The sequence below is a fragment of the Cuculus canorus genome, chromosome 3, assembly GCF_017976375.1.
Source record: "Cuculus canorus isolate bCucCan1 chromosome 3, bCucCan1.pri, whole genome shotgun sequence".
NCBI classification, from domain to species: Eukaryota; Metazoa; Chordata; class Aves; order Cuculiformes; family Cuculidae; genus Cuculus; species Cuculus canorus.
The window spans coordinates 64724746-64751105 of record NC_071403.1 but is presented as its reverse complement, the minus strand read 5'-3'; the positions used below and the strand labels follow the sequence as shown (position 1 = coordinate 64751105).

The following is a 26360-nucleotide window of genomic DNA, read 5'->3' as shown; positions in this document are numbered from 1 at the left end:
CAGTAAATATTGCTCTGGGAAATTACATAGTTGAATTTAACTCTTTTCCTGATAGAAAGACCAAAAATTTGGAGCAAATAGAGCAGTCTCTAAGAAGAAAAATGGCAAGAATTTTATAAACTGTAAAAAAACACCGATAACTTTCATTTTCTTAAAATCAAAGAAGGCTGAAACTAAAATAATCTTTTATCATAAAACTTTGACATTCCAAGTTTTCTTTTAAAGTTCATATGAAATAAATGTAGAGTTTTGCATGAAATTTCAGACAAAAAGACATTACAGAAATTTGTTAAGCTGCTTCTCTAAAATATTCAATATTTTTACCTTTTTGATTTTCCTTTCCAAAGAAAATCTAAAATTTCTGAAACAAATTTTTCTGAAAAAATTGCACCATGTCCTGATCATCTATTAGAAAATCTGTGGGACACAACATATACAGCCACATGTCGTCACTAATCCATATCACACTGTTTCAAAGCAAAACCTTAAGTCAAATCTGGACTGTGCATGAGAGATTCCTCACACCTACACCAATAAAACTGCAGTCTGCAGAAAGGCATTTGCAAAAAGGCAAGCAGAGGTCTGGGTGCTTTTGCTCTCATTTACACCCCCTGAGGCATACTCATACCACCTCACTGCTTTTCCTTGGCCAAAGACAACATTCATTTACACGCTTACAAAAACGAGATCCCATATACTCAAAGATTACAAATGAAAGCCAGTGGAAACCCAATGTACAATAATGTTCTCATTTAAAGAAGAAAGTGATGCAGTATTGAAGTTTGGCTCGCCCTTTCCAATGAATGGGTGAAATAACAGCTCACTTGTGAGCAACCTCTTAAGCAAGTGTTGATAATGTTCTTGCCAGTTGTTTATGGGCCAGGGTGATTAGTCATAGTGGGAAAAAAAAAAATATCTTTTACTCAAACACAGTTGCTGGAAACAATCTGTCTTGCAATATTTTACTTAGGAAGTGGGCAGCTTTTCCAAAGCTGTCGGATAGGATGAGGTCAAAACCAGAATTGTATGAGAGAGAACTGAAATAACGATATTTGCTAAATATATGCCAGAAATAATCAATGTTATGGGGTGCAGACCTTCCTTCACTGACATTAGGGGCAGAGAACAGAGGATGAAAGCCAGAAAGCATCCCCTCAAAAGGCATACCCTTGTAAAACCTCTACAAGGTAACAGCCAACATAGTCAAGTCTTGAATGAGAAGTCTGACAGGTAAGTTTAGATGACAATGATGTAATTATTCTGCTTTTTCATAAAAAACAACAAGCTCGTATCATTTAATACACAAGAAAGGACCCGGTTGAAGAAACTGATAAAGGAAATGAAACTTTAACTACAGGGCATAGAACAAAACTCAGTATCACTGAGAGATGATGGTAGGAATAACAGTACTATTAAGAAACAAAAATAGTTCACAGTTTGGTAGTACTTTTCATTGTCATTGCACGACACAACCATAAACTAACCTAAGTGTTAGCCTTGGAAGTCTAAAACAAGTATCACATAAAATACACAAATGATCTCGCAAAATTAATATGTAAATGCTGCACTATATATCACTAAGTCCATAAAATGACTGTGAATTCTCTTTAATTGTAGACTTCGAAATAGAATTTCAATGTAAATTGGTCAATAAATACTAGCAGAAATGTAGTTCAAATGAGTCGTTATGAGGAAGCCTGGGAAAACTGTACTTCAGCTGCACTCTTATAGATGCTCAGCAAGTGCTGGAACCAAACCTTTATTACTCTGGCGTCCCTGGACTTCAAAGCAACTTCTCTAAGCCACTGTTTCAATGAAAACCTGCACAGTCCTCAGCAGTCCAGTAATTGAGAAAGAGGAGAGTGACAGCAACCCACTGACAGCTCCCTGCTGCCCAGTGCAGTCCTGCTAGCTGGAACTGGACTTTTTTAATTCCTCAGGCATTAAGGAGACACCTAACTTGCACTGAGCAGACTATTTGATAAAATTGAACTGCTAGCAGGATGCTGAGTAGTCTTCTGCTATTGTGGCTCTTCTACAAGCTCCTGTAATTGAGCTGTTTAATTCAATTAAAAATGTATTACCCATATGTTCATCTGCATATAAAAAACCCATCACTACCACTACTCCCATAACATATTAGATCAGTGCAACTGGATTTCCTTCCCTTTAGGAAGCCAAAGCAAGCTCAGTTATCCATCATTTTACAAAACTGCCATGCATTTTCTGCTTTCCCTATAAGAAGTATTACAGGGAAAGAGAGGGTGTCCTGGGTCCAAGAGAAAGGACAGCGTGCCCTGCAGTGCAGCCTGCCAGCACCTGCCCAGCAAGCCAAGCTCTAAGATGGAATGATGTGTGACCAAGTAGGAAAGCAGCCACAAATATTTTGGTAAAACAAACAGTGCAGCACAGCCTGAGTGAGGCAAACAAACCAAACTGTGAAATGATTATAGGTTTATATACCAGGATAAGAGTTTATAAATCATTGGTACCTTATACTACATTACAATTTCAAGCCAGGGAGTAACAATGGAAACTATTTTTAGCTCAAGAACATACAATTACTTACCTAAGACTACTGCTATGCTATTCACCGTGGATCAGGGTTTTTTGGTTCTTGTTTCTGCTTTTTGTTAAGACCTTACAAAATGTACAGGCCAGAGAACACCAAAGGCAATGTACACTTTCCAGAATTATTCAGGAAAAGTGTAGGCACAGTACAGGCAATGGCTATGCAAACTTTCACATACATCCTCCCCAGTGCACCTCGGCTCCTTGTCCCACTGTGGGGACTGAGAGATATCCCACTAAGACTTATTGGAAGTGAAGGAGAAAGCAGCTACAGAAATGGTCCCAAATTTCAATAAATGGATGTAATACATATTTAAAAGCCTGAATTTTTGGAACAGCTTAATTCAGTGCACATTGCTGTAGATAGGAAGTAAAATGGAATAGATAGTAGGAAAAGATCTGCCACACATTTTCACTGCATTACATTTCTCTTATCTTATTCAATATTTCAGCAGTTTTGTTAAAATTTCACATTTCAGCTTACCATATTTTTTCCTTTCCTTAAACCTTCCTATTCACAAACACAGCCTCCATTTTTGCAGAGAAGTCTGTTTTCCTGCTGCCTTTAAAGGGCTCTAAAATGCATTTTCTGCAAAGTCAGATGGCACTCCATAGTCTTGGTTATATGTGAGCTCAAAACCAGAAACCCTTTACAACTGAAGAATTTCACCTCATGTGTTTGCACAGAAAATTGCTTACCTTATTTTTCAGTTTTCCTCTGCTTTGCTGCTGTACACACATTAGCCTAAGCAGCAGAGAACTCTGTTTTCTAACATGAAGAAAACAAGCCTTTAGAATGCTTAGTGCACTTACCTAAACTAGCACATAAACTTTGTTCCAAAAGTAATATTTGGTCAAATAAAAATAGATATTAATTTTAAAGTTCTCGTGAAATTATCACCAAGATTATATATAGCTATTTTTCAAGTCACGCACAGTGAGTTTTTTTCTTCAAACACAAAAAAGGAAATTTAAAATCTTGAAATGAAAAACAAATATTAATAGGTGAATATTCACATTAGCATTCACAGTTTTACATTTATTATAGAGGCACTCATATAATTTGCAGCTAGTGTAGCACAAGATACAATATTCCTTACAAAGTGATAACAGGAAGCATGGTGTAATTATCAGTGAATAGGACCTCAGATTTACCATGGCTTGGTTATACTGACGATTAAATATATTACACTCAATACAGTTTTGCATCTTTGTAGAATGAGAATACAGAGCCAATCAATCCCATTGAGAAATATCCTGGCCAGTTGTCTCACGTGTTCACAGTAGAGACAAATAACTGATACACTCTTATACTTCTCTATATATGAGCACATAAGAGTATATACATACAAATAAGTCACATATAAAATGTGACAGAAGTATGTGTAGACATATCTACAGATGAATGTATATGTATTTATTTACAGATATATATACCCATATGTATATATATGCATACGTGTATACACACACATTTAGCTGCAGATATGTACACACTTTTGTCACATTATTCCAAACACTGTTACAAGAAAACACCATCTTTCACTAATTAGATATCAACCTGATAGAGATAAAACTCAAACATATCCCACTACACTTCAACCCACGCTCTTCCATTTCCATCCACGAAGATGTTTTGCTTATTCTTACTAAAATTACTCACACTTAATATCAGTGCTTTAAAATTGCTTTTGTGATTAACGAATTAGATTTGCTTATTATTTGCTTACTGCGTTGCATGCTGTTAGCATGAGCAAACTAGGAATTTATTTCTTTAATCATATGTGTTTTTTTCATGACTTTGGAGAGTGTTTAGAGAACCTCATGCACAGCACCAAGCTATCTCCCTTACTGCCCTGCAGTCAGCTGAAGGGAGTATCTCTCAGAGAAGAGGGCATGGTAACTCAAGTGTTCCTGCAGGGATGCATAAGGATGTCACACTGGGAACACCTAAGACTGCACACCTAACACAGCCAGGCAATTCAGTATCTAAAGCTGAGCCTTGGGAATAGTCTCTTAAATGCCCTAATATTGCCAACCAGCTTTTGCCAAACATTTGCCACCTCCTTCATCTGGATTGGGTGTTATGTTCATACTACCTACTTGTTCATGCAGCATCCACTATGGGCCTTTCTTAATTATACTGTGTTTGCTTCCATCATATTTGTTCTTCCAAATGCCTTACTTCATGCAGTATGAACTCTTCACTGAAAGTTTTTATATTATGATAGATATTTAACTTTGAGCCTTAATTTTTTTTTAGATGGCTGGCGATTTAAGTGGAAACATCAGCTTATTTGCACAGCTACAAAAGGAAGAATAAATACTGTGTTACCATAGTCCGGAGACAAGCTTCAGAAATGAGCTGCTAATCTCAGCTGGGATATGGCCAAAGGGCAGTGATGGATTATCAGGTGTAGCAGCAGCAGACTTGCTGAACGAATGGTACTTCTCTCTCTTGAGCATGTGCACTTTGTGGTTATTGTCTGAACAAATCACACAGTCTTGCTTAATTAAGATTACAGTAAATATTTTCTATAAGCTTGAATGGTTAAATCTACAAGGTGTGTTCTTATGAAGAGAGGAAGCGATTTAAATTCAAGGAAGCTTCTTTTTCAGAGCGTTCTATTATATTATATCTTGTCTGTCTAACTGATATTGGAGGAAATGGACATGCGATCCAAATCACAGTCAGAATTACAGGACAGTGAGAGTTTACTTACTTGAGCAACCCATTCTCTTTAATGCTGTGTATTGCAGATATCTATGGACAGGAAAGGTTGGCTGAATGGTTGATTACTATGTTGAATTTAAATACGAAATTAGATAGAGATGAAAGAGGAATACCATCCATTTAATGATCTCATTTACGTGTGAGGCGTGTATATTTTAACCTTTGAGTAAAAACCTATCCATCTTGGAGAATTCACTTCAATATGATATTATATATGCGTTTTTTGCATAGTATTGCTTAGTATTTTCTTATTTACTATGATCTAAAAATTAAAGTAATGATCTAAAATTTCACTATGCACTCAGCTATCTCTTTATGAAGTACTGTCCATTGACTCCACAGATAATTCTCCCACACATTAAAATGGTGACCATGTGACATAAAGTAGTGGTAATTCTTACACTTAACTACATTGTCCTCCTAGATGCTACTGAATGCTAGAATACCTTGAATAACCATGGAAAAATATGTGCCTAGATAGAGAGAAAAAAAAGCCTTCAAAGTGAATTTCTTCTCTTTTATTAAAAAAGCATTCTTCTTTAAAAAAAATCACATTTGAGAAAATTAATAACAAGAATAGCTTATTACAAATGTTAGATAAAACAAGTATATTTTTAGTAATCCCTGCATGCATTTCAAATCCATATTAAATGTGACTATTAGCCTTTAAGAACCTTTACAGGGAACAGACCTCATTAGCAGACTTCTTGTCTATCTTTAACGAAACTGATTTGAAACAAAGTAATCAATTGATTATGCTACAAAAATAAATACATTTTTACTTTTAGCGCTTGTTCATTGAGGCAATATACCACCAGACAAAACTGGAAAACACTACAAACATTTTTCAGCAATCAAAGACAACAGAAAACCTGGACACTGAGCTTTAAAGAAGCTCACCTGACACCTGACAGAGTCTTCTAAACTTCCTTTGTCTGTGAAAAGAAAATGAAATGACAAAATGCTGTCAAGCCTTGGTACCAGAAAATTGAAAATATTATTTTCTGGAAATGCTTTCCATGAAGGGAAAATAAACAGCCCAAACTAAACTGTAAATAAACCCTCAAACCATAGTTTTTGTTTTGGGGTTTTTTTTTGCCTTTTCAAAAACTATGGTTTTTTTTCTTGGGAAAACTCTGTTTTTTTTCTTGTCAACTTCAAGCTGAATCTCAGATATTTTTTTATAAATGCTGCTGAATGCAAATGAGCCCCACTGTGTTACTTATTTATTGAAAAGAATAAAAAGTGTTTGTGCTTACATCAAGGTCTGGCAAAGAGCTATCAAAGCCTTCTGTCCAGACACCATGTTTATCAGGTTTCAGGTCCTGTTTATACAAAAGATCATTAACACACATAATTTAAATGTATTACATAACATGAGTTTAAGGTTCTCATGAGCCTGAGAGAATCCTAAGAGGTTATAAATTGTACCTTTGCTGATCACTATATTTTATTCTCTAACTATAGCATTGCATGCAGGTGCTAAAAATGCATACCACTCACCATAGCTTTTCTTGATGATGAATTGTTTGGCAATTTTACATAAGGTGCAATAAAGTGGCTTGAACAATGTTAGGAAGCACTCTATTAAGGGGAATTTATTGTTATTGGCTTTGGTGACTGAAATATTATTCCTGTCTACTGCAGCAAAACCAACACTCCCACACTGGACAGATGGTTTACTTAAAAAGCTAAAAGGAAAATAAAACAGTTGAGAGGTTCAGCTTTAGGAAAAACATGCTAAGAAGTAGCTAGAAAACTAATAAAATCTATGCAGATATTTGGATAGTGGAACTACTTATAACGAAAAGGAAATTTTATGAGAGAAAGATTGTGCCAGAATGTTATATTTTTAATCGCATTGCTTATTTGTTCTAGATAAAGCTCTAATACATGCAAACACAGTAATATTTTAAAGCATTTCAGTTTGGTTCAAGTGAAAATGGGCACAGTTGGTCAGAAAATAACATTTTCAGTATGTTTATTTATTTAATTGCATTATAGAATGTAAATTCCTAACAGGAGATTTGAGAACATCCTTTCATCCTGACAATTTGATCAAAGCATAGAAGAATATGAAACTTGCCAGTAGTCTGTAAAGAAATGGATCTATTGCCGAGGAGGTGAAGAGCTATTTGTGTGCCCTTTCTATAAATTATATTTCTTTAATACAATTGTAAGGAAAATGCAATGATAGAGTTGAAACTGAATATTTTTTACCTCAATGGAACATCTTGGTAATAAATTTGATGAAAATGGAAAATACTTTGTTTCAACATGTCACTGGAAATATTTGTTTAAACACTATCTTTCACTATTCACTTCTATATTTTAAGTCAACCCTTCCATCAGTTTAGAAGTATCATTTAATACCCACTAGGTGGCACAACAGCTATTCAGAAGCAAAAGTCTGGACTTTGCAACAAAATCATAACTATTCTTTCATAAAGCCTAAATGTCATAGGTGGAAATTACAACCAAATTAGATCTACTCAACAGCTGACAACATCTAAAAGAAATGTAGGTCATCCAAATATTGGTCTGAATCAAACTAATAGCCAATTAGCGACAACTGCGTTTTGTGCTATGGCCTAACTTCTTTTTTTCCTGGAACAGATAGACCTGAAAGTCCTGGTGAAAATCTGTAACTTAATAAAAATGGTCCATTACAAACTTTGAGCCTTGTACACACGCTGCCAGTCTCTGGGAAATCAATGGTAGCAGGCACTGTGTATTTTAATGCATGTTAGCAATTGTTGTTCATGTAGATACAGACAAGTAATTAAATAATCCAATGCTATAATATTTTTCAGGCTTTTCATGTAGAGTGTTTTTTTTTTCTTTGAGTTTGCTGTTTCGAGTTGCACAGCAAGATAAATGGAGACATGCCCAATGAAAATAAAAATAGTCCTGACAGAGAGGGAGGAGGTGCTAATGAAAAATTTGAGTTATTCTACACAAATGCCTGTTAGTAAGCCTCGTGACAGGGTCCTCTTCCTACTAACATTGCACTAGGTTGCTATATATTTGTTTGCTTTAATACCTGCATCTTCTGTCTACTCAAAATACATCCCAAGAGTCTAAAGCTTTTGAACTAGTCTTAAAAACACATTCACAATGCTGCGATTTTATTCAGTGTGCAGAATGGACCCACCCCAGCAATTAACCACACTTGCACATCAGAACACGGGTTTCTTTAAGACTCTCTTGCCCCGTGGCTGTAGGAGGAATGTAATAAAGGAGGCATAAGGCTAAGAATGAAAAAGGAAGGACTTGAAGTTAAGTGAGTAAATGTACAACACAAGTGTATTCCTAATTTGGTCACAGGGTTTCCACACACTACAGGAGGAGTGACTTATCTTTAAAATAATACCACCTTACCTTGAAAGGATACTTCAAAGCTGAATTTAGTAATGCACAGGCATTCCTCAACTGTTGTAATATGCAGTTTTGCAAAATTAACCATCTTCAACTATATCTTTGCAGATTTTCATCTGCATGCCTCTAACATGTTAAAATCATTCTATTGACAAAAAAGGCCATTTTAAATTCAGAAATTATATATTCATCTACGACACTTCAAGTTTTCTACTCATTCTCTAGCTAACATTCTCATTGTACTGTGCACTCCTGCTTGCTGTTTCTGAGGATTCATGGATTCTGACATGGTAAGTAGAAAAACAGGGAGATATAATTATATTAGCTGTAAAGGTTGCTGTCTCAGTAACAGGATTTTGCTTCTAAAATAAGAAGGCAAAATGGACTCACGAATGTTTGCATTTGCTCTTTCAAGCCTATAAAACCCACATTTTGCAAATTTATTATAGTCTAGGAAAATAATAAAAAAAAAAAGACTTACAATCAGGAGTCGTGGCTAAATTACAAGGAAAATATTTCTCCCAGCTATGATAGAGTTGCACAAATGGCAAGTAGAATATGTTACTTCCAAAAGGAAGAGGAAAGGTAGAAGTAAGAGAATCTGCACCTAGAAAAAAATACCTCCTGCCCTGGAAGGTCAGAGAAATTTTAATGCTTAAACTAAGAATAGAGATGCACACTGCATGTGGTTTCACTCAGCCCTATTGCCTCCCAGAAGAAGTATTAATGCTTCATTAAGTACTGTTTCTTTCCATTCATCTGCCTTTATCTTCTAGCTGCCCCACTTTTATGCTTTGGTTTGCCACAGAGCTGTACTTTCAGGTTGCTGTGGGTCTATCCGACCAGTTATTTTGCAGCAGCAGAAAAGGATTCCCTATTTGGTAGCCATTCAGGAGGGTATTTTGTTTGTTGTTATTTTAACCTTTCTTGGCAGTTCTATAGTGAAACCTGTGGGTAAAGGCTCATAGGACTGAGACGTCTTAATTAGGTGAGTATCTGTCCATGAACAGACTCCAGATGAGGTAAACTGGGTTTTGGATTTCTGCTGGTGGGCATCAAAGCAAAGGACAAATGGAAACCCCAGTTGCTGCCCTGCCCTACCCTCCCATTTCTTGCAGGATGAAAGGTTTACTGTAGAAGGGCTAGTGGAGGCTCTGCCTCTTGTTCACCTGCATGACCTGAGCAATAGATCCTGGAGGTGTTTTAAATTCAGCATTCCCAGTATGCAGGACTTGTCAGCTGGTTTCCTGTGTTCAGAGAGAAGCTTGTACTGTAGTGTCACTGTGAATGATTAGCACAAATTGTATGTGCTTGTAATGCCTGTGTGTTAAAAGCTCTTGGAGCCATGCATAAAATTTAGCCATAGAAACAACAGCAATTTGGATAAAGATAAGAGGAACATGGATTCTAAGGAGTGACAGAAGATAAAACAACTGAAAAGGTAAAACATGGTAAAAAGAGTATTATGCAACATGATAACTCCTTATGGGAACCTGAAGTCAGCATGGAAAACAGGGAGGGCATGCAGGCAATCAACCTTTTTGGTATAAATATTCTCGTATCTCAAAGTAGGAACAAAATCACTTAAAATAAAAAGATATTTCCATCAGTTGGAGCAGCAATTCTCTGACATCAGTCCTCCCTCTTCCCACAGTAGCCCTCATGACTTGCTCTGTAAGAAAGTGAGGCTATTAGAACCACAGCTATGGTCAGGAGAGGAGTCTAGGTATGCTGGAGTGGAGATGTCAAGAATAGCTGGTGCTTGAACCGCTCTTCTAGAGAAATAAGCGCGTTCAGTGAGGAATTATTCAAAATTAAGCAACAAAAAAACCCGACTGAAAGCTGCTGTAAAAAAATGTCCCTAACGTAAAGAACCTTAATTTTTGTTTGGCACAGCAGAAATACTAATCTAATGAATAGGAAGGGAAGAACAATAATATCAGCTATTTACAGAGCAAGACCAGTGCACAGAGTTGTTTTGGCATCTATTATAAACAAATCAGTGTCTTATTTATCATATGTGGAAAAGTGCTGTGACCTTAGCGAAGGAAGAAGACACACTGCCTCCCAGACTTCCAGGAAACCCACACCTTGCATTAAATAAGTAAAATAAAAAATCCCTCACCCAGTTACTTTAGTTTTACACCATTTCAGCTGAGACTGAGATCTGATCGCAGATGCTTGGTACGGCAGCATGAACAGAGCTAAAAAGAGAATCAGGTTTCCAAAGAGACCAGGCATAACAGAGGAGTCAGTGAGTCGGTGTAGCAAGGTGATGGCAGATCAAGCCTTTGAATCAAGTCCTTCCTCCTGCCACTTCAGCTGCTGCAGAGCAAGCGTCCGAGGCAATCCACCATGATTCCTCCCTGCTTGCATGGGACCTCTCTGATTCAGTGTCATTTCATGACAGAAAGGAGGCGGGGAAAATTCAATAAAGCAAGAAGATATTAAAAATGACAGGTGAGAAAAAGAAAAGCAATTTGTTCCCAGGCCTATCCTCACATCAGCGAAGTGCTGTAGCAGAAGAACGGCTCAGATAAGCAGTGGCCCATTTGATACGTTGATCCCCTTGGTGATAGCAGCAGGCGGTTAACGGATCCAGTGTGGTGCTGGCTGCTGGGAGCCCCAACAGCTCCTTGCTACTTTGGAGGCAGCACTCACTGAAAGGGAGTGTATGGTATATTAATAAATCCATGGGAATAAGGACAATGCACTGTGTGGATCTATCTGCATGCGCCTGAAATATGGTGGGAGTGGGCACATGGAAGGAAACTGAAGCTGGCTCCTCAAGCAGATCTCTGCTGAAGCATGATAACAGACTGTCCACATTCTGACAAGCTTCTTTATCTTTTCTCTTTAAGTGACATTCATATTTTAGTGATGACTAATAATTTTCATGGGTCAGTCCGGAAGTGATACGCGAAGCATATAACCATGTTATTATGAAAGTGAACATGTGACTATTTTGTTAACATTTGAAAAACATTAACAGGTCAAACACTGTTGCTTTGTATGATTTTTGCCAGCAATAGCCAAGCAAACCTGAACAGTGCAGGAATGTGCCCGAACTATTATAGTCTCTAGCAAAGTGGAATTTTTTTTATAATCCTTGTAGCTAGAAGGATCCGGCATCTTGAGCTCTGTGCACTTCAAGGTATTGTTCACAGAAGTGCAAACAGAAAACAAAGAACAACAACTGTTCCCTGCTTTGCTTCCCTTGCTTCCATAAATTCCTTGGAACGCTACAGATGATGAGAAATATCACATCATTGGTCTATTAAAACAATATCTATCCCTTAGTCTCCCAGTAAGGAAGAAGTTTTTAGCATTTTAGGTTTCTAAGAGAGCTCTTGATGTTTCTTTCTAAAATAGTTAAAGAGAATTTTGAGGGCACAAAATACAAGATCCTTAAGCTCCACCAAAATACAAAACAGTATAAGCTAGTTGTTCACCCTGTCTCTGCCCTAAGGGATTCTCTTCTATATTGGTTATATTACCAGTTTAACCCTGTCCAAATTGTGTCAAAATTATAAGCTTGCAAAGAAGATACATTAGTTCATTCATATCAGGAGGATGTATTGTTTTCCCTTGTAGCACAGAAGGACTAATTTGAATTTGTAACAGTATATTGAACTATAGTCATGAACAGGAATACATGTTGAGCCAGAGGGGCCAAACAATGACATGCTGGTGCATAACAGCCAGAAACAATATTTAAGGGGTTTTTGAAGATGAGGCAGCTACGTATCCCTCTCCTATTCTCAGGTGGGTCCATAATCACTGGCTATGGGCTCCTCTCGGAGACCAAATACTTAACATCAGATAGACCTCAGCTTCTTAGCCAAAATAATGTTTCAGGAGACACAAAACTGGAATTTTTATTAAAGCAACATTAGCAATTCTGAACAGAGTGATAAGAAACAACACTACTTCGGTCCCTGAATACAATTGTACAATAATGTCCATTGCTTAGCATAATTAAAGCATGCATTATTCATTAATTTTTTTATGTACATTTGTTCTGCATTAGGTCAGAAAGAACTATCATGTTTAAGAGTACTGTGGGTAGTGACAAACTCCATCACACCAGATTTGAAACTCTATGTGGAGGAAAAACTAAGGTGGATCAGCCCAGGTATAATGGCATCTGAGGGTGCTTTTATTATTTTCTTTGTTTCTACACTACTGAGTATGAAGGACTTAATTGAATTACTCTATTATCAATACAGCACACGGTAGGATTTTCTAGATTTTTTTGCTGCATTGTGAATTTATCATCAAAATAATCAAAATGCTGGATTCTCCTGCCATTCTCAATATTGTGTTCCAAAAGTGTATTCTCCAATCAATTGCTTAATGAAAATTAAAGCATTGGGGTACCCAATTGTCACGGAAAAATCTCATTGACTTTGAATAGGCATTTAATATCCAGTGTCTCTCGCTTTTTCAAACATCCTACAGCAAACCTGGCCCTATTTCAGAGATTCATATTATGTGCATTTCTGCTGAAGTTAGTGACAAATTATAAATTCATACAGGAATTCCAAGATCTCGAAGGAAGTAATATTGACTTAATTATTGACCCTTAAAAATATTAATTGTTGCCAGATAACTGTTAAGACTTTCAAAAGTCAAAATGTATCCATGAGGGATAGTTCTGAATCGCAGTCACTCTACTATGTATTAATATTTACCTTAGCTCTTGAAATGGAGACTCATGATAGTCTGTTTTGATCTGAGCCTGCTTTTCCAAATATCTTTGTTTCCCCATCAATCTCTTTCGTTTGATGAAACATCAATTTTCATGATGTTTCCAGCTGAAAATATATCTATACAGTCAGTATCTTCCAAGCTCCATTTTATTAGCAAATAAAAATAAACTGCGACCCTTCTGGATTCATGTAAATCTATCAATATTCCCATGCTGGCTGTGCTTTCAACTGCAAGAGAAATGTTCCATGTCTGCAGCTGCAGCATATTAAAACTCAGAAATGAGGGTTTTGATGGTACTCGCACATTTCTGCCCTTTCATCTGTCCTTTATCACTCATTTACTAACAGGAGGAAGTGACTTTTCCTGCCAAGGTAGAGGTAAATTGTATCAGACAAGGGCAAAAAGAAAGATTCATTAGTGCACCAGAGGAAACAATTTCTGAGATGCAAAGCGTCAGCAGAAATAAGAGTTTCTACTGTTTCACTTCCATGACCTTATTCAAAAAGGCATAATAAACTGCATAGCCTTTTTCTATTAGAAATAATTTTCAAATTATAGGACATAGATGAATCAACATTTCATTAGGGCCACTTCACTCATCAATACCTGCAAGATTTCACACTGAGTTTATTCCAATACACTTTGTTTGTAATTTCAACTAATTTCTTTCTATTTGAGTAACTGAGCACAGTTACAAAACTTCTCACCCCTCTTATTTTGTAATGTAATGAAAAAAAAAAAGATTAAGACAAGTCTGCAATATTTGGCTATTGGAGGAAGACAAATTAGAGAAATGAATACACATGCAGATTTGCTGGCATGGGCAAAGAGAAGGTTAGCTGGAAATTGGGGCACACCTAATCCCTAGTATAAGAAGGAAGAAAGAGATATACTTGTGTCAGAGAAGGGAAACGCAAGACATTTAAAGTTCCAGTCATAATATAGTTTCTAGTACAGTTGGTACACATATAGTTTCTAGTTTCAAGAAATGATGGGTGTACCAGGAGTTCATGGTCAGAGAGTCAGGGCTTTTGTATCCTGTATAGCACATAAAATCTACAGAGCTAATAACATGTTTACCAGCCCTTGCTACCCAAAGGAGATGAAAGGCTGGGATTTTACTCTCTGCATGCAGCAAAAAAAAAAAAAAGGTATGAGAAGCCGGTCTGGCAGGGTCAGTTTGGGATTATCTGAATGCTAACTTCACTGCACTTTCAGTTGGCTGTGATTTATCCAGGTGGACTACTGGGTCTGGATGCTGTGTAGCAACTTCCTACTAACAGCCCTCACAATACAGCAGGTCAGAGTTCACTTGAGACTGTCAGTGATATTTACTAGTTTTCTTCATTTATTCATTGAAAGTTCTGTGCAGAAATCAAGCCAACCAGAAAAAAAAAAAAAAGAAATCAAACCTGGAAGTCATGAATCTGAGCGACCAAATCACTCCTTACAGTGCCATGCTCTAGTCAGAGGAAGGGAGCACCAGTCATAGTCTAAATACACGTGGAGAGAAAAACAGCACCACTAACAAAATACATAGGAATAACTGATATGCACGCACACAAGACAGGATTCTGGGATGCTTCATGTGAGCAGTAACTGCAGAACAAATCCGTGTAGCTTTCCCTTCACCACCCTTTCCCTTCACTTCACTATATATAATTCATTTTCTTGACTACCTCAAGTAGCTGGCCATCTCCCAGTCTGATTCATACCCATATTACGGTCTTCAATCATAACTGTTTTTCAAAAAAAAATCTACATTGATATAGAATAGGAAAGTCTTCTTGCAGATCTAAGGAATCTACAAAAATAATGTCTCCATTAGAAGGTTTCTTCAAGGCAGATTTTTCCATTGAACAATTTTCATTGTAATGTCCATTAAATTTTAAGCAACAGAAGTAAAATGCAAGCAAATTCATATCACTTAATTGTCTAGTAAGTGCATATTAGAAGTGGATGGTGAGCAGATTCTTCTTTCTTTAGGAATTAGGAAGTTACTTTTTGTCTTCTAACATATAAAGAAATTTCCAAATAACTCAACTAACCATTTTGGTTCCCCAGAAGTTGTGAAAAACAGTCCATAAGTCAACACTTCCCAATAAAAAGATCCATTCAAGCATCTTCCCCTATATATATTTGAAAGTCCCTTGTGTGTGTACGTACACACACAGATGCAACGCTGCATGGTTAGAGAAGTCAGTAGGCTACATTACGCTCTGTTCTTAATGGGAGTCACTGGTGTGGCATTCCGCAAGTCACGTTAATCCCTCATTCTTATAAGTGTGTATGAAATCCACGGACCTAATTACGATGCCCAAGTCCCAGTGGAATTATTCCCTAAGACATATTCACGCTTTTGGAAGAAAACTCCTTGAAGCTAAAAGGAAATAGCTAGTAGCTATTTAATTTGACCTTTTCCTTAAAGCCAGGTAAATATCAAACTTTGGTTTGCATGTCTAGAAGAAATTGATTTGAGAAATCCAAGTATACTTTCACAGCTCTTGAGCAGAGATATCTCGCCTGATTAGAACAGTCACTCAACAGGACTTCAATCCCTTTGCTCATGTTCAGTAGTGTGGATATGGACAGAGAAAGAAAACTTAGTGGGAAAATTCACATAATTCTGTGTTGCAAAAAGCAGCCATCAACTGGGTTAATAAATTGATACTTATCAGCTCAATTTTAAAGGACTTTGCAAGATCTTTCTCTATGTGCCTGTTGTTAAACAATAAAGCATGAAATCTAATCTGCAAAGGGTTTTTCATGGGAGACTCCTTTGGTTCTGAGCGCAGGCAGCCCTTAGTGTTCAGACTCTTCCTGCATTGACTCTTCAGTCCTTATGAAGTTTCTATTAGACAATTAGGATTCTTCAGTTCCAGGCTGCTATGCACTGTCATGCTTTTAATAGATTTGGACTTAGGCTTTTAAATAACAAACAATCCTTATTTCTTTTTAATAATTTTGTTCTTCTGTTTGCTGTAAAATCTGCACCCTAATCTCTTCCAAATATACACAAACTTGGGAGATTCCTTATAGTTGTGTTAATATGACTTTTCTGCAAATTTGTATTGACCTCTCATTTTTCTCCCAGCTCATTTCCATCCATGCAAAACAGGAATAAAAACCTACTGTTCTTATTCGTGATTTATTCTAATAACTCACAGATGCAAATAAGTCCATAAAGTGTAAAGCAGCAAAGATGGATTATTTTTCAACTGTCACTTTTCTGCAAAAATGATATTAAGTTTGGTTGACAGTAAATGAAGGACAGCATTTATGCCTTTATTCAAAACGTACTCAACAGGACAAAATATGCTTGCATACATAGAAGTGTTTGCTCCCCTACGAGTTTAGGATTGTAGCTTACAGAATGGATTCTGAAAATTCATTACTAAACTGCATCAAAATTGTGAAAAAGACAAAATGCAAAAACTGTTTGCTATATTTTCCACATTTAACTACCCAGCAGGAAAATAATGATCTGCAAGCTTGTTATTTTCTATACGGCTGGGTGATATTTGACCTTCTGTGCAAGCCAAGAGCTGAGTGAATGCGAGATATACATAACAACCTTAACTTTTTTTCTTTTTTCTTAAAAGAACGGGTAGCACATATCCACTACCTTTTTTTGCAGTCAGAGAATGATGAGGGCACTTAGTCATGTGGCAATTCACCACTGAAGAAATAGACGTGGTTTAATCCTGAACTATGTGTAGCAGTCAGGGATTAGATGGATGATGGTCTGAGTGCAGGAAACCAGCTGGACCACTGGACAACATTCAGCTCCTCAGTGGTCTGCAGCCCAACCCTAAAAGTACCCTTGGTGCAGGCCTGTGAGCTGAGGTAGCTGCACCCTAACTGCCTTCATACATTCTCGGTGGGTCAGCAGGATCTTGCTTGGTCTATCAAGCTTAAAATTTCATTATTATTTTTTCCAGAATGTATAAATCATTTGCAAGCATAAGTTTGCCTGAAGGCCTGTTACATGGCTGTACATAATAATTATAATAGTAGTAGTAGTAATAATAATAAAAGAATATGTATATAAAACCCTCCAGAGATTGACTTTGATTTCCTGTCCAGACTTGCCACTCTAAAGATATTTCAAGCTGTTAAAAAATAAATTCCAGTGTATTGTTTGAAAGTGGTTTCCCACATGTTTTTTGTCATACATGCAGGATTCCTACAGATTTTTATACCTGCAGTCATCTTTGATAGTTCTTTTCCAAGCTTGTGATACATCTTCCTTCAGCAACAGTTTGGAAAATTATTATTGACAACTGATCTACTAAATTATTATTCAAATTACTCCAAAATGTTATATGTTGCCATAGAATAAGGTTTCACTGGAGATCAAACCATATCAAAGCAAACCAAACCAAATCGTTGTCCAAATCAGAGCTGTGGTGACATAACCATAAAACTTTCAAAACTTTAAGGAGGAGCACAATTATCCATGAATTGTCTGATGTAAATGTGAGAGTGGATCAGATTAGTCCATGATAGGACCCTCTGACTTGTGATTCTAATTAAAATATGTTCTTCATTCAGAAAAGCATTTAAGTAAATTCTTCATGCATACACGTTCTTAAATGCAGTTAAATCTGCTATAGATTTAATGTGCCTAGATGCCTATGTTTGTAGAGAGGATGCTTCCTCTAGAGACCACACACATGGTCATGACTGATAAGCTTGAAAAATAAAGCAACCTGGATGTAATGTTATGTGGATTTAGAATCAAACAAAAGTTAATTTGATTGACATGTTGGTTTTACTCAGGTGCTTTTAAGATTCCAAGGAAATAAATCCTGCTGATACTCTGTTTTACTATTGACATCCATCAGAGTGTGGTTATACATTGTGCTTTATAAAACATTGGGAATTTATTATATAATGAAAAGCTTCTAACAGCAGGGTATAACATACCCATTGTTTCACTATCTATTAATATTTGGATTTTTTTCTCTAACTACAGAAACACTCTTACCCACACACCAAAATGGTAAAAAACCCCAGTGAGTTAATAATACATATCATTCACAACCCAACATATTTCCACCAGCCTGTGGAACAACTGATCCCAATCTCATTCAACAGATTTTGTTTTTTCTTCTCCTCTACAGGACTACTTGATGGCAGTTTGCTCTGAACAGCAAATGGAAGATCTCCTGAAGCATACATAGCTGCTGCTTACACAAGCACTGCACAAATCCTGGTGGAGGATCTCCTTAGCCATTCCATGGTTGCAGGATGACAAGATATACCAAACAGAGAATTCAGCGAATCATATCAAGTCAGTGGTTGCTTTCTCAAATACCACAAAAAATCTTTCCCTCACAATTTCAGCTGCTTATCTGCAAGATTTTGGTCCCAATTCTACAATGCAAATGATATTTGATGAAATAAATCCCTTGAATTTACAGGAAGTCTGGTTGCTTCCAGACCTTAGTGCGGAAAATGTTTTCTCTCTGACTTTCAGTATTACTTATTTCTACTGAAGCTTTTTAGAATCTACAGTCTAATTTACATATAATTTTCTGATTGATCACACAGGTCCAAAGAGTTGCTCTATGAACTATGGAAAAAATACTAGCTACATCTAAAGACAGCTGTCATTTTCTTAGATTAGTCAACGTAGATTTGGTTTCCAGGTATCCCTGAGGCTATAATTAATGAATGTCTGAAGAGAGAGCAAAATGCACCTGGACTTCTAAAAGTGCAGTCTAACAAACAACTTCCCAGTTGCAGTTTTTCCCAGTATTCTTCATGAAACTGCAAAAAAGTATATGGACTTGTCAGTGTGAAAATAGCACAAAAGCATGACACTGAGCAGAGAAAGTTTTGAAGAAGGCTCATTTTATAGAATGCTTGCAGCAGCTCAGTACAGACCACGGTAAAACTGGGCACGTGAAACACCCTACTTTCGTTCAGACAAACTGTTCATTTTTTGAATGAAAACCCAATAGTTCAAATTCAGAAGTTTTTTTTTTTTTTTTTAATTTGGAATCCAAGAAGGTTTTCATTTCGATAATGTAGAAAAATTATTTCAGTGTCAGAATATTTTACTTTAATAATGTCATAAAATGTTTTAAATATTTAAATTTTAAGAGTATCATAGTCACAGTGTAGTATAGTTAGGGTTGAAAGGGACCTTAAAGATCATCTAGTTCCAACCCCCCTGCCATGGGCAGGGACATCCCACTAGATCAGGCTGCCCAATGCTCCATCCAACCAGGCCTTGAACACCTCCAGGGATGGGGCAGCCACAACCTCCCTGGGCAACCTGTGCCAGTGCCTCACCCCTCGCATCGGGAAGAAATTCTTCCTAATGTCTAGTCTAAATCAGCCCTTCTCCAGCTTACACCCATTCCCCTTCTCCTATCCCCACAAGCCTCTATGAATAGCCCCTCTCCAGCTTTTCTGTAGACTGCCCTTCAGTTACTGGACGGTCACTATAAGATCTCCTCTAAGCTTTCTCTTCTCCAGGCTGAACAAGCCCAACTCTCTCAGCCTGTCCTCGTATGGGAGGTGCTTCAGCCCTCTGATCATCTTTGTAGCCCTCCTCTGGACCCGTTCCAACAGCTCCATATCCTTCTTATGTTGCGGATTCCGGAACTGGACACAGTACTCCAGATGAGGTCTCACAAGAGAGGAATAGAGGGGCAGAATTACTTCCCTCGACCTGCTGGCCATGCTCCTCTTGATGCAGCCCAGGATACGGTTGGCCTTCTGAGCTGTGAGCGCACATTGCCGACTCATGTCGAGCTTATCATTGATCAGCATCCCCAAGTCCTTCTCTGCAGGGCTTCTCTCAAATACAGCATCCCCCATCGTGTACTGAAAACAGGGATTGCCCTGACTCAGGTGCAGGACCTTACACTTGGCTTTGTCGAACCTCATGAGGTTCTCAGAGGCTCACTTCTCCAGCCTGTCCGGGTCCCTGTCAATGACATCCCATCCTTCCGGTGTGGCAACTACATCACTCAGCTTGGTGTCATCCACAAACTTGCTGAGGGTGCACTCAATCTCATTGTCAATATCATTGATGAAGACATAGAACAGCATCGGTCCCAGTACAGACCCCTGAGGGTCACCACTTGTCATGGGTCTCCATCTGGACTTCGAGCCATTGACAACTACTCTTTGAATATGACCATTCAATCAGTTTCTTATCCACCTTACCGTCCACCCATCAAATCTATATCTCTCCAATTTAGAGAGAAGGATGTTGTGGGGGACTGTGTCAAAGGCTTTACAGAAGTCTAGATAGATCAAATCCATCAGCTTACCCGTGTCCACTGCTGCGGTTACTCCATCATAGAAAGCCACCAAGTTGGTCAGACAGGACAGATCAGTAGTTTATTAGTAGTAGTGTATGTAATGCATTTAGACCCTTTCACATCTAAAATTTCAGTAGAATTGTTATATTCCAGAGTAAGTCTTCCATTTCCTAAAAAACACATTTAGCAGTGGAAATTGCTGTACCTGAAGCTTTCTGGCCAGTTCTATCCGTAAGGCTTATAGATGTGAAGTTATCTGTTACTCTTCCAAGGTGTGAGGTGCGGACACAGTCTCATTAGGAATGTGCAAAGTGGAGTTTCTCTGAGTCTCTTTTTTAAGAGAAGCATCAGATATTTTCCCTTCAAGCATTATTGCAGTACTGACCTAAAAGGCTCTACATAAGGCTCGGGAGAACAAATTCAATGACAAGAAAACAGTGGGTCTCCTTGGTCCCCTAAATAGTGTACATGCCCAAAGTAAAGTATTGATTCAATGCCACTCAATTTTGATCCATCTGAATAATTAGAAGAACAATCACCAAAGGAATTAAAATTAAATTAAAGGAATTAACATAAAAAACCCCAAATCTCTGATGTGATATACAGGAGTAAATCACCACAGACAATATTGGGGTGCTGTCCAGAGCTAGAATCAGACATAAGATTATGCTAATTATAAAAGTATGCTTTTAGAAACCGTTAATGTGTGGTATATGGCATTCAAGTATCATTCTACAGCTATAACTCATACTCACATCATTCTCATTTGGATTATAATTAAAACTAAAGCTTTCAAACCTTAGATAACTTGTTGGAGCTGAAGTTTTTCCAAAGTCCTAAGTTTTGGGGGCACGAATTCATCAACTTTTCAGAAGAAAGAAGTCAGAGTGATAATTTTAGGGCTAGCCTTCCAATGCTTCCAAAAGAGGTGATTTTACCGTATGGCTTTTTGAGAAGGGTGGGAGTGGTCACATCTGACATCCTGACACTGCTGAGAGTCAGGTCAAACATTTAGTCTAGTAGTCAACATTTTTTTTTCTAGTTCTGACAGTGTTTATATGACTTTGCAACTAAGTTCATCATGATATAATTTTCAAAGGTGGTCAGGCTGGTTTTCACCCTGAGCTACTGACTACTGTATATGAAAAGTGCTTAGAAGTCTAGAATATCAAGACCAAAGAAGCCCAAAGTGAAGATCGAACCACAGTCTCTAAACTTTGTTTTAAGATCTTGGCTTTCACCTGTTTTGTGCCTCAGTTGATCTATCCAATTAGGAAAAAAACACATTTATTTAACTGGCAAGGCTATTCTGAACTACAGCTAATTATTTAGAAGAAAAACGAGTCTTTGTAATCGATTTTACACTTCCTAAATTCTGAATTACTCATTTGTCTTTGATTTTTTACTATCTTTAAACACTGCAAACTACTCTTTCCAAGCAAACATAGTTCACCTTCTGCAGTGAAGCAATGCATTATATGACTAACCTTTTAAAGTAAGCTAATGCTGCAAATATTGTGGCAGGGCTTTTTTTTTTTTTTTTGATGGAACACGTTTCCTACCAAGGGCAATCATCCAGGTCCTTGAATTCCCTGCTCACTAATACCTGTCAACCTTGTCAGCTTGATAGCTCATGGTGTTGGAGCTCTGCTTTGTATCCAGGAGGAAACCTGTTCCCCAGACTGCCACATTTCTGTTACCCCACCGCTGCAGGGCAACTCTGCCCTGGTGTTTGGCCAGGCAGCCCAAAGGTGTTCCCTTGTGGCTGCTGAGTCGTAGAAATAGGGACCTGAAGTGAAATGAGTACATCTTTATCTACAGGATGGAGGTGTAACTCTGGCATGTTCTGGAAAATATTATGGACCTCTAAGCACAGCTATACAGATGCCAGCACTGAAGCAACAGGAGTCTTTTTGCTAGTATGAAGGAGCACAAGGGCAACAAACACAACCATGCTCATGCTAGCAGTGCCCGGCCTTGTTTCCACCACCTGGAAAAAACTGACTGGAAAGCATCAGATTTGGGCAATCTTATACCCAGGTAGGATTTGAATCCATCTGAAACGGTACTGGAAGTTTGTCAGAGCACAGTCAGTTACAAGTGACTGTGGTTGATTATGTACGCACATGTCCTTTTTTTTTTTTTAAGAATTCTTTCATTTGAGGTTTAGTTTCTAACTTTAAATTAATGGGAAACAATGTGCTCAGCATATTTGAAATTTTGAACACGTGTTACTCACCTAGCAATTTATTTTAAAGCCTGATCTTTCACATTAAAGCTTTTAAAAGTCCAGACCACATACAGAAAAAGCCACTCATTACACCAACTCCTTTAGTTCATGGACTTTGTGAAAAAAACTTTGGTACATTATCAGTCCATATTTTTTTTTAAAACTTGTTTAAATCTAAACAAGCTTTTTCTGAAGCAATGAAAGAAGACATTCCAGTGTAAAACCTGTTCCTCTGCCAGACTTTATCTTTCACTTTTACAATTTGGCAGTAAATACATACAAAACAAAGTTTGATCCTTGCCAGGGATCAATTTATGCATTCATACAAATGCATACACACACTCCAACTTATTTAAACAAATAGGTTTGGGAAAGTTAAAAGTACATCATAACAAGAGCGAAGAGAGGACAGTTTAATATATTGACTACAGGAGTTATTACTCCTGATGCCACTATAATGTATACGTGCATTAAAAGAGACAGCTGGAAAGATTGCCTCTTTTCTCTTAGACCATATCTTGAATTGCTGCTAATTGCAGTTTATCATTAGGGACAAATTAAACAAGGCTGGGCGTATCAGGTAGGAGTGAAGATGTAAGCGTATGCATATACACAAACATATACAAGTATTCTAGAATGTCTTCTTAGTGATTATGGAATATTCATGGAACTAGAACAGAATGGTTATCAGTTTTTTAATGAAATAATTTTCTTGTACTGTTTATATACATCATATTTTGATTTTCACAGCCATTGATCATAAGATGTGTGAAATGAGAAACAAGTAGGAATAGAAATAGAGGATTCCAGAGATCTATTACATGTTGTCATCCAACAACAACTATTCTGCGAGCAACACAATCACAAAATGCATATACCAGTTTGTTTATACTACAGCATTTATTAGTTTTCTGTGCCTTTAAGTGAGTGGAATAAATTCTTTGAATATATGTGCTTTTCTGTAGCACACAGCTGTCTCCCCTTCTAAGGAGGCAGGCTGCATTGGGACTCCTTACTTGGTCATTGGAATATTATTTCAGAGCATCCTCCACTATAAGTGGAGGCATATATAAGGCACTATAAGTCCATTGTCTGTAGAGAAACAACTGGCTTTTCTCCTCTTGTTACTTTTCAAGAGATTTTCTCAGCAATGGTGTTGCACACACCTGACTTGGAGAGAGCAGCAGCTGGAACTGCATGTCTCTGCACAAATAGTGAGGCAGCAGCTTTTTACCATTCCTGTCCTTTCTGCCTTGAGCATCCATGCCAGACTAGTAACAATCTAACCTTGAACACAATTTCAGCAGTTCTGAGGAATCATAGTATCACAGTATGATGTAGGTTGGAAAAGACCTTTAAGATCATCTAGTCCAACCTTCAACCTAACACTGCCAAGCTCAGTACTAAACCATGTCCCTAAGCACCACATCTACACAACTTTTAAATACCTTCAGGGATTGTGACTACACCACTTGCTTGAGCAGCCTGTTCCAATTCTTAACAACAGTAAAGTAATTTTTCCTAGTGCCTATCTAAAGCTTCCCTGGCAAGGGGGAGGGAGGAATTTACATCCTGAAATTTCTCCTTCATATCTATGCTTGCACTTGCCTGGGCACTTGCCTGGGCAAAACAGTGTTATTACACTGGCTGTAGTGCACTAAGTAGAACCTGTAATTCCCAGATACCCACTACTTTGAATGAACTTATGAGTTAGGCTGGGGTAGAGTTCCCACTACTTTCTTTCATGGTTACTAATTTAGCTGATGAGAATTTTCTAGGTAGTAGTAAAGATCCAATATACAAAGCTAGAAGCTTCCCATTCCTTTTATAGAGTGTCAAACACTAAGTATATTTGTTGGAAACAAATAAACCAAGCAACAGCAGAAGTGCTGAGGGTGGCCTCCTCTTGGTTTGCTGCCAGTTTCTCAGTTTACTTTTTCCTCTGCCTCTGTATCTCCATCTGCGATTCCTAAGGCCTCTTCAGCAAAAGATCCCTGAAGCTTCTCAGATCTTTTCCAACCATGCAGGCTTGCACACAGGATTCACTGACACAAAAAGGAATCAGCCATATGTAGCAAGTTCGGCAGATTTCTGCTGCTAAGAGTTCTAATTGTCAAACTGCAATGTCTGTACAGGTAAGCAAAATGGCTGTTTGCAATTGAAAATGATTATCGATATTTTACAAAATCCTAGGAATTTCAATCAGCATATATTTTATATTTCTATCACAGTAGCAAGTACGATTCAACTTTGCCTGCAAATTCTACTTGCAACAAGCAATGTCAGCTAAGCAACCAGAAACCACAAATAAGTGAAATATGAACTCCCCTTTCCTGCAGGAACTTCTGACATTCTAATATTTAATTCTGCCCCCCCTTTACAAGTGGACTGCAATGACTTACAGCACTTTGCATCTGTATAAGAGAGTATTAAGCTATGTATTGTCTCTATAAGTTCCATTTTTAATTTCTAACTAGGTACATCTGTCACAGTATTCAGAGGCAAAAACTTCCAGGATGTATTGAGTCCAGGAGAAAAAGAAATTGACTCATGGCATATAGACGAAAATCTACCTGAAAAACTGATACTGTTTTTTTCAAAGAGAATACTACTACAGAACGTTTTGATGCAAACATTTCTACTACTTGGCAATTATATGTTTTCAGAGAAAAATAAATAAAAATCTGCATCTAAGTTTCTAGCCAGTCAGAATGCAATCCCAGTAAATATTTAAGTATTTCAATTAGAATATTCTTTATTCTACACAGGTATTTTTGCCTATTTTATATCTGAAACACACATACTTATAATACACATATCAAATCTAGTTTTCACGGATACTTGGAGCTGGATTTCATAGCAAGTTATGGTTCACTAGAAATATGAAGGTTCTTTAGTCTCATTTGGTAATGAATTGCGATCCTGAAGACCAGCAAGTGAATTGTGGGTAAGAGCTAAAATAATGAAAAGAAAATGGATATTGAATCATTGCCAATGGACACTGCATTGGCTGATTTCCTTTACCATATTTGTGCAAGAACAGTGGATAGTTCCTGCACACTAACAAACTGTTTCCCAGTAGCATCTTTTGGAAAACCCATTGGCAATGAGTACAAAAATTCACTATGCAAGTACCAATGCAATTGCCTATGTGGAAAAAATTGTCTACACAATTGGTTTTGACTTCCCTAATGGAATACCATTTGCAAATCTAGGACTGAGTACAGAAACAGTATATATAAAAAAAGAAAATTAGTGGAATAAAGTAGGAAAGAATTATAAACATCATTCTTCTGAGAAAGATCTTGCTATATATCATGGTTATATTAATTTGAAATATTAACTAACCAAATTAACTTGGTAGTTCATAATATTAAGCCTAAATTTTGGACAAGTTACAAAATAAATTGCTTTGGAAAGACATCTTCATCTTTTGATGTTTCTCCTTTAA

The 26360-nt window shown here is 37.3% G+C and overlaps 1 protein-coding gene across 13 annotated transcripts in view; it reads right to left on the bottom strand.

Moving 5' to 3' along the window:
- Positions 1–26360, bottom strand: part of CHRM3 (cholinergic receptor muscarinic 3) — a 272134-nt gene that overhangs the window by 11528 nt on the left and 234246 nt on the right. The window contains exon 2 of one of the 13 annotated variants that reach the window (XM_054063918.1): positions 6206–6240. The exons of 11 other annotated variants lie outside the window; for them this stretch is intronic. Coding sequence is in view for 1 of the 2 variants with exons in the window: in XM_054063911.1 (XP_053919886.1) it covers positions 10809–10879 (71 nt within the window). In the remaining variant the exon portion in view is untranslated. Of the gene's footprint in view, positions 1–6205; positions 6241–10808; positions 10892–26360 lie in introns of those variants that run through there. One more of the 13 variants, XM_054063911.1, reaches the window with a different exon arrangement.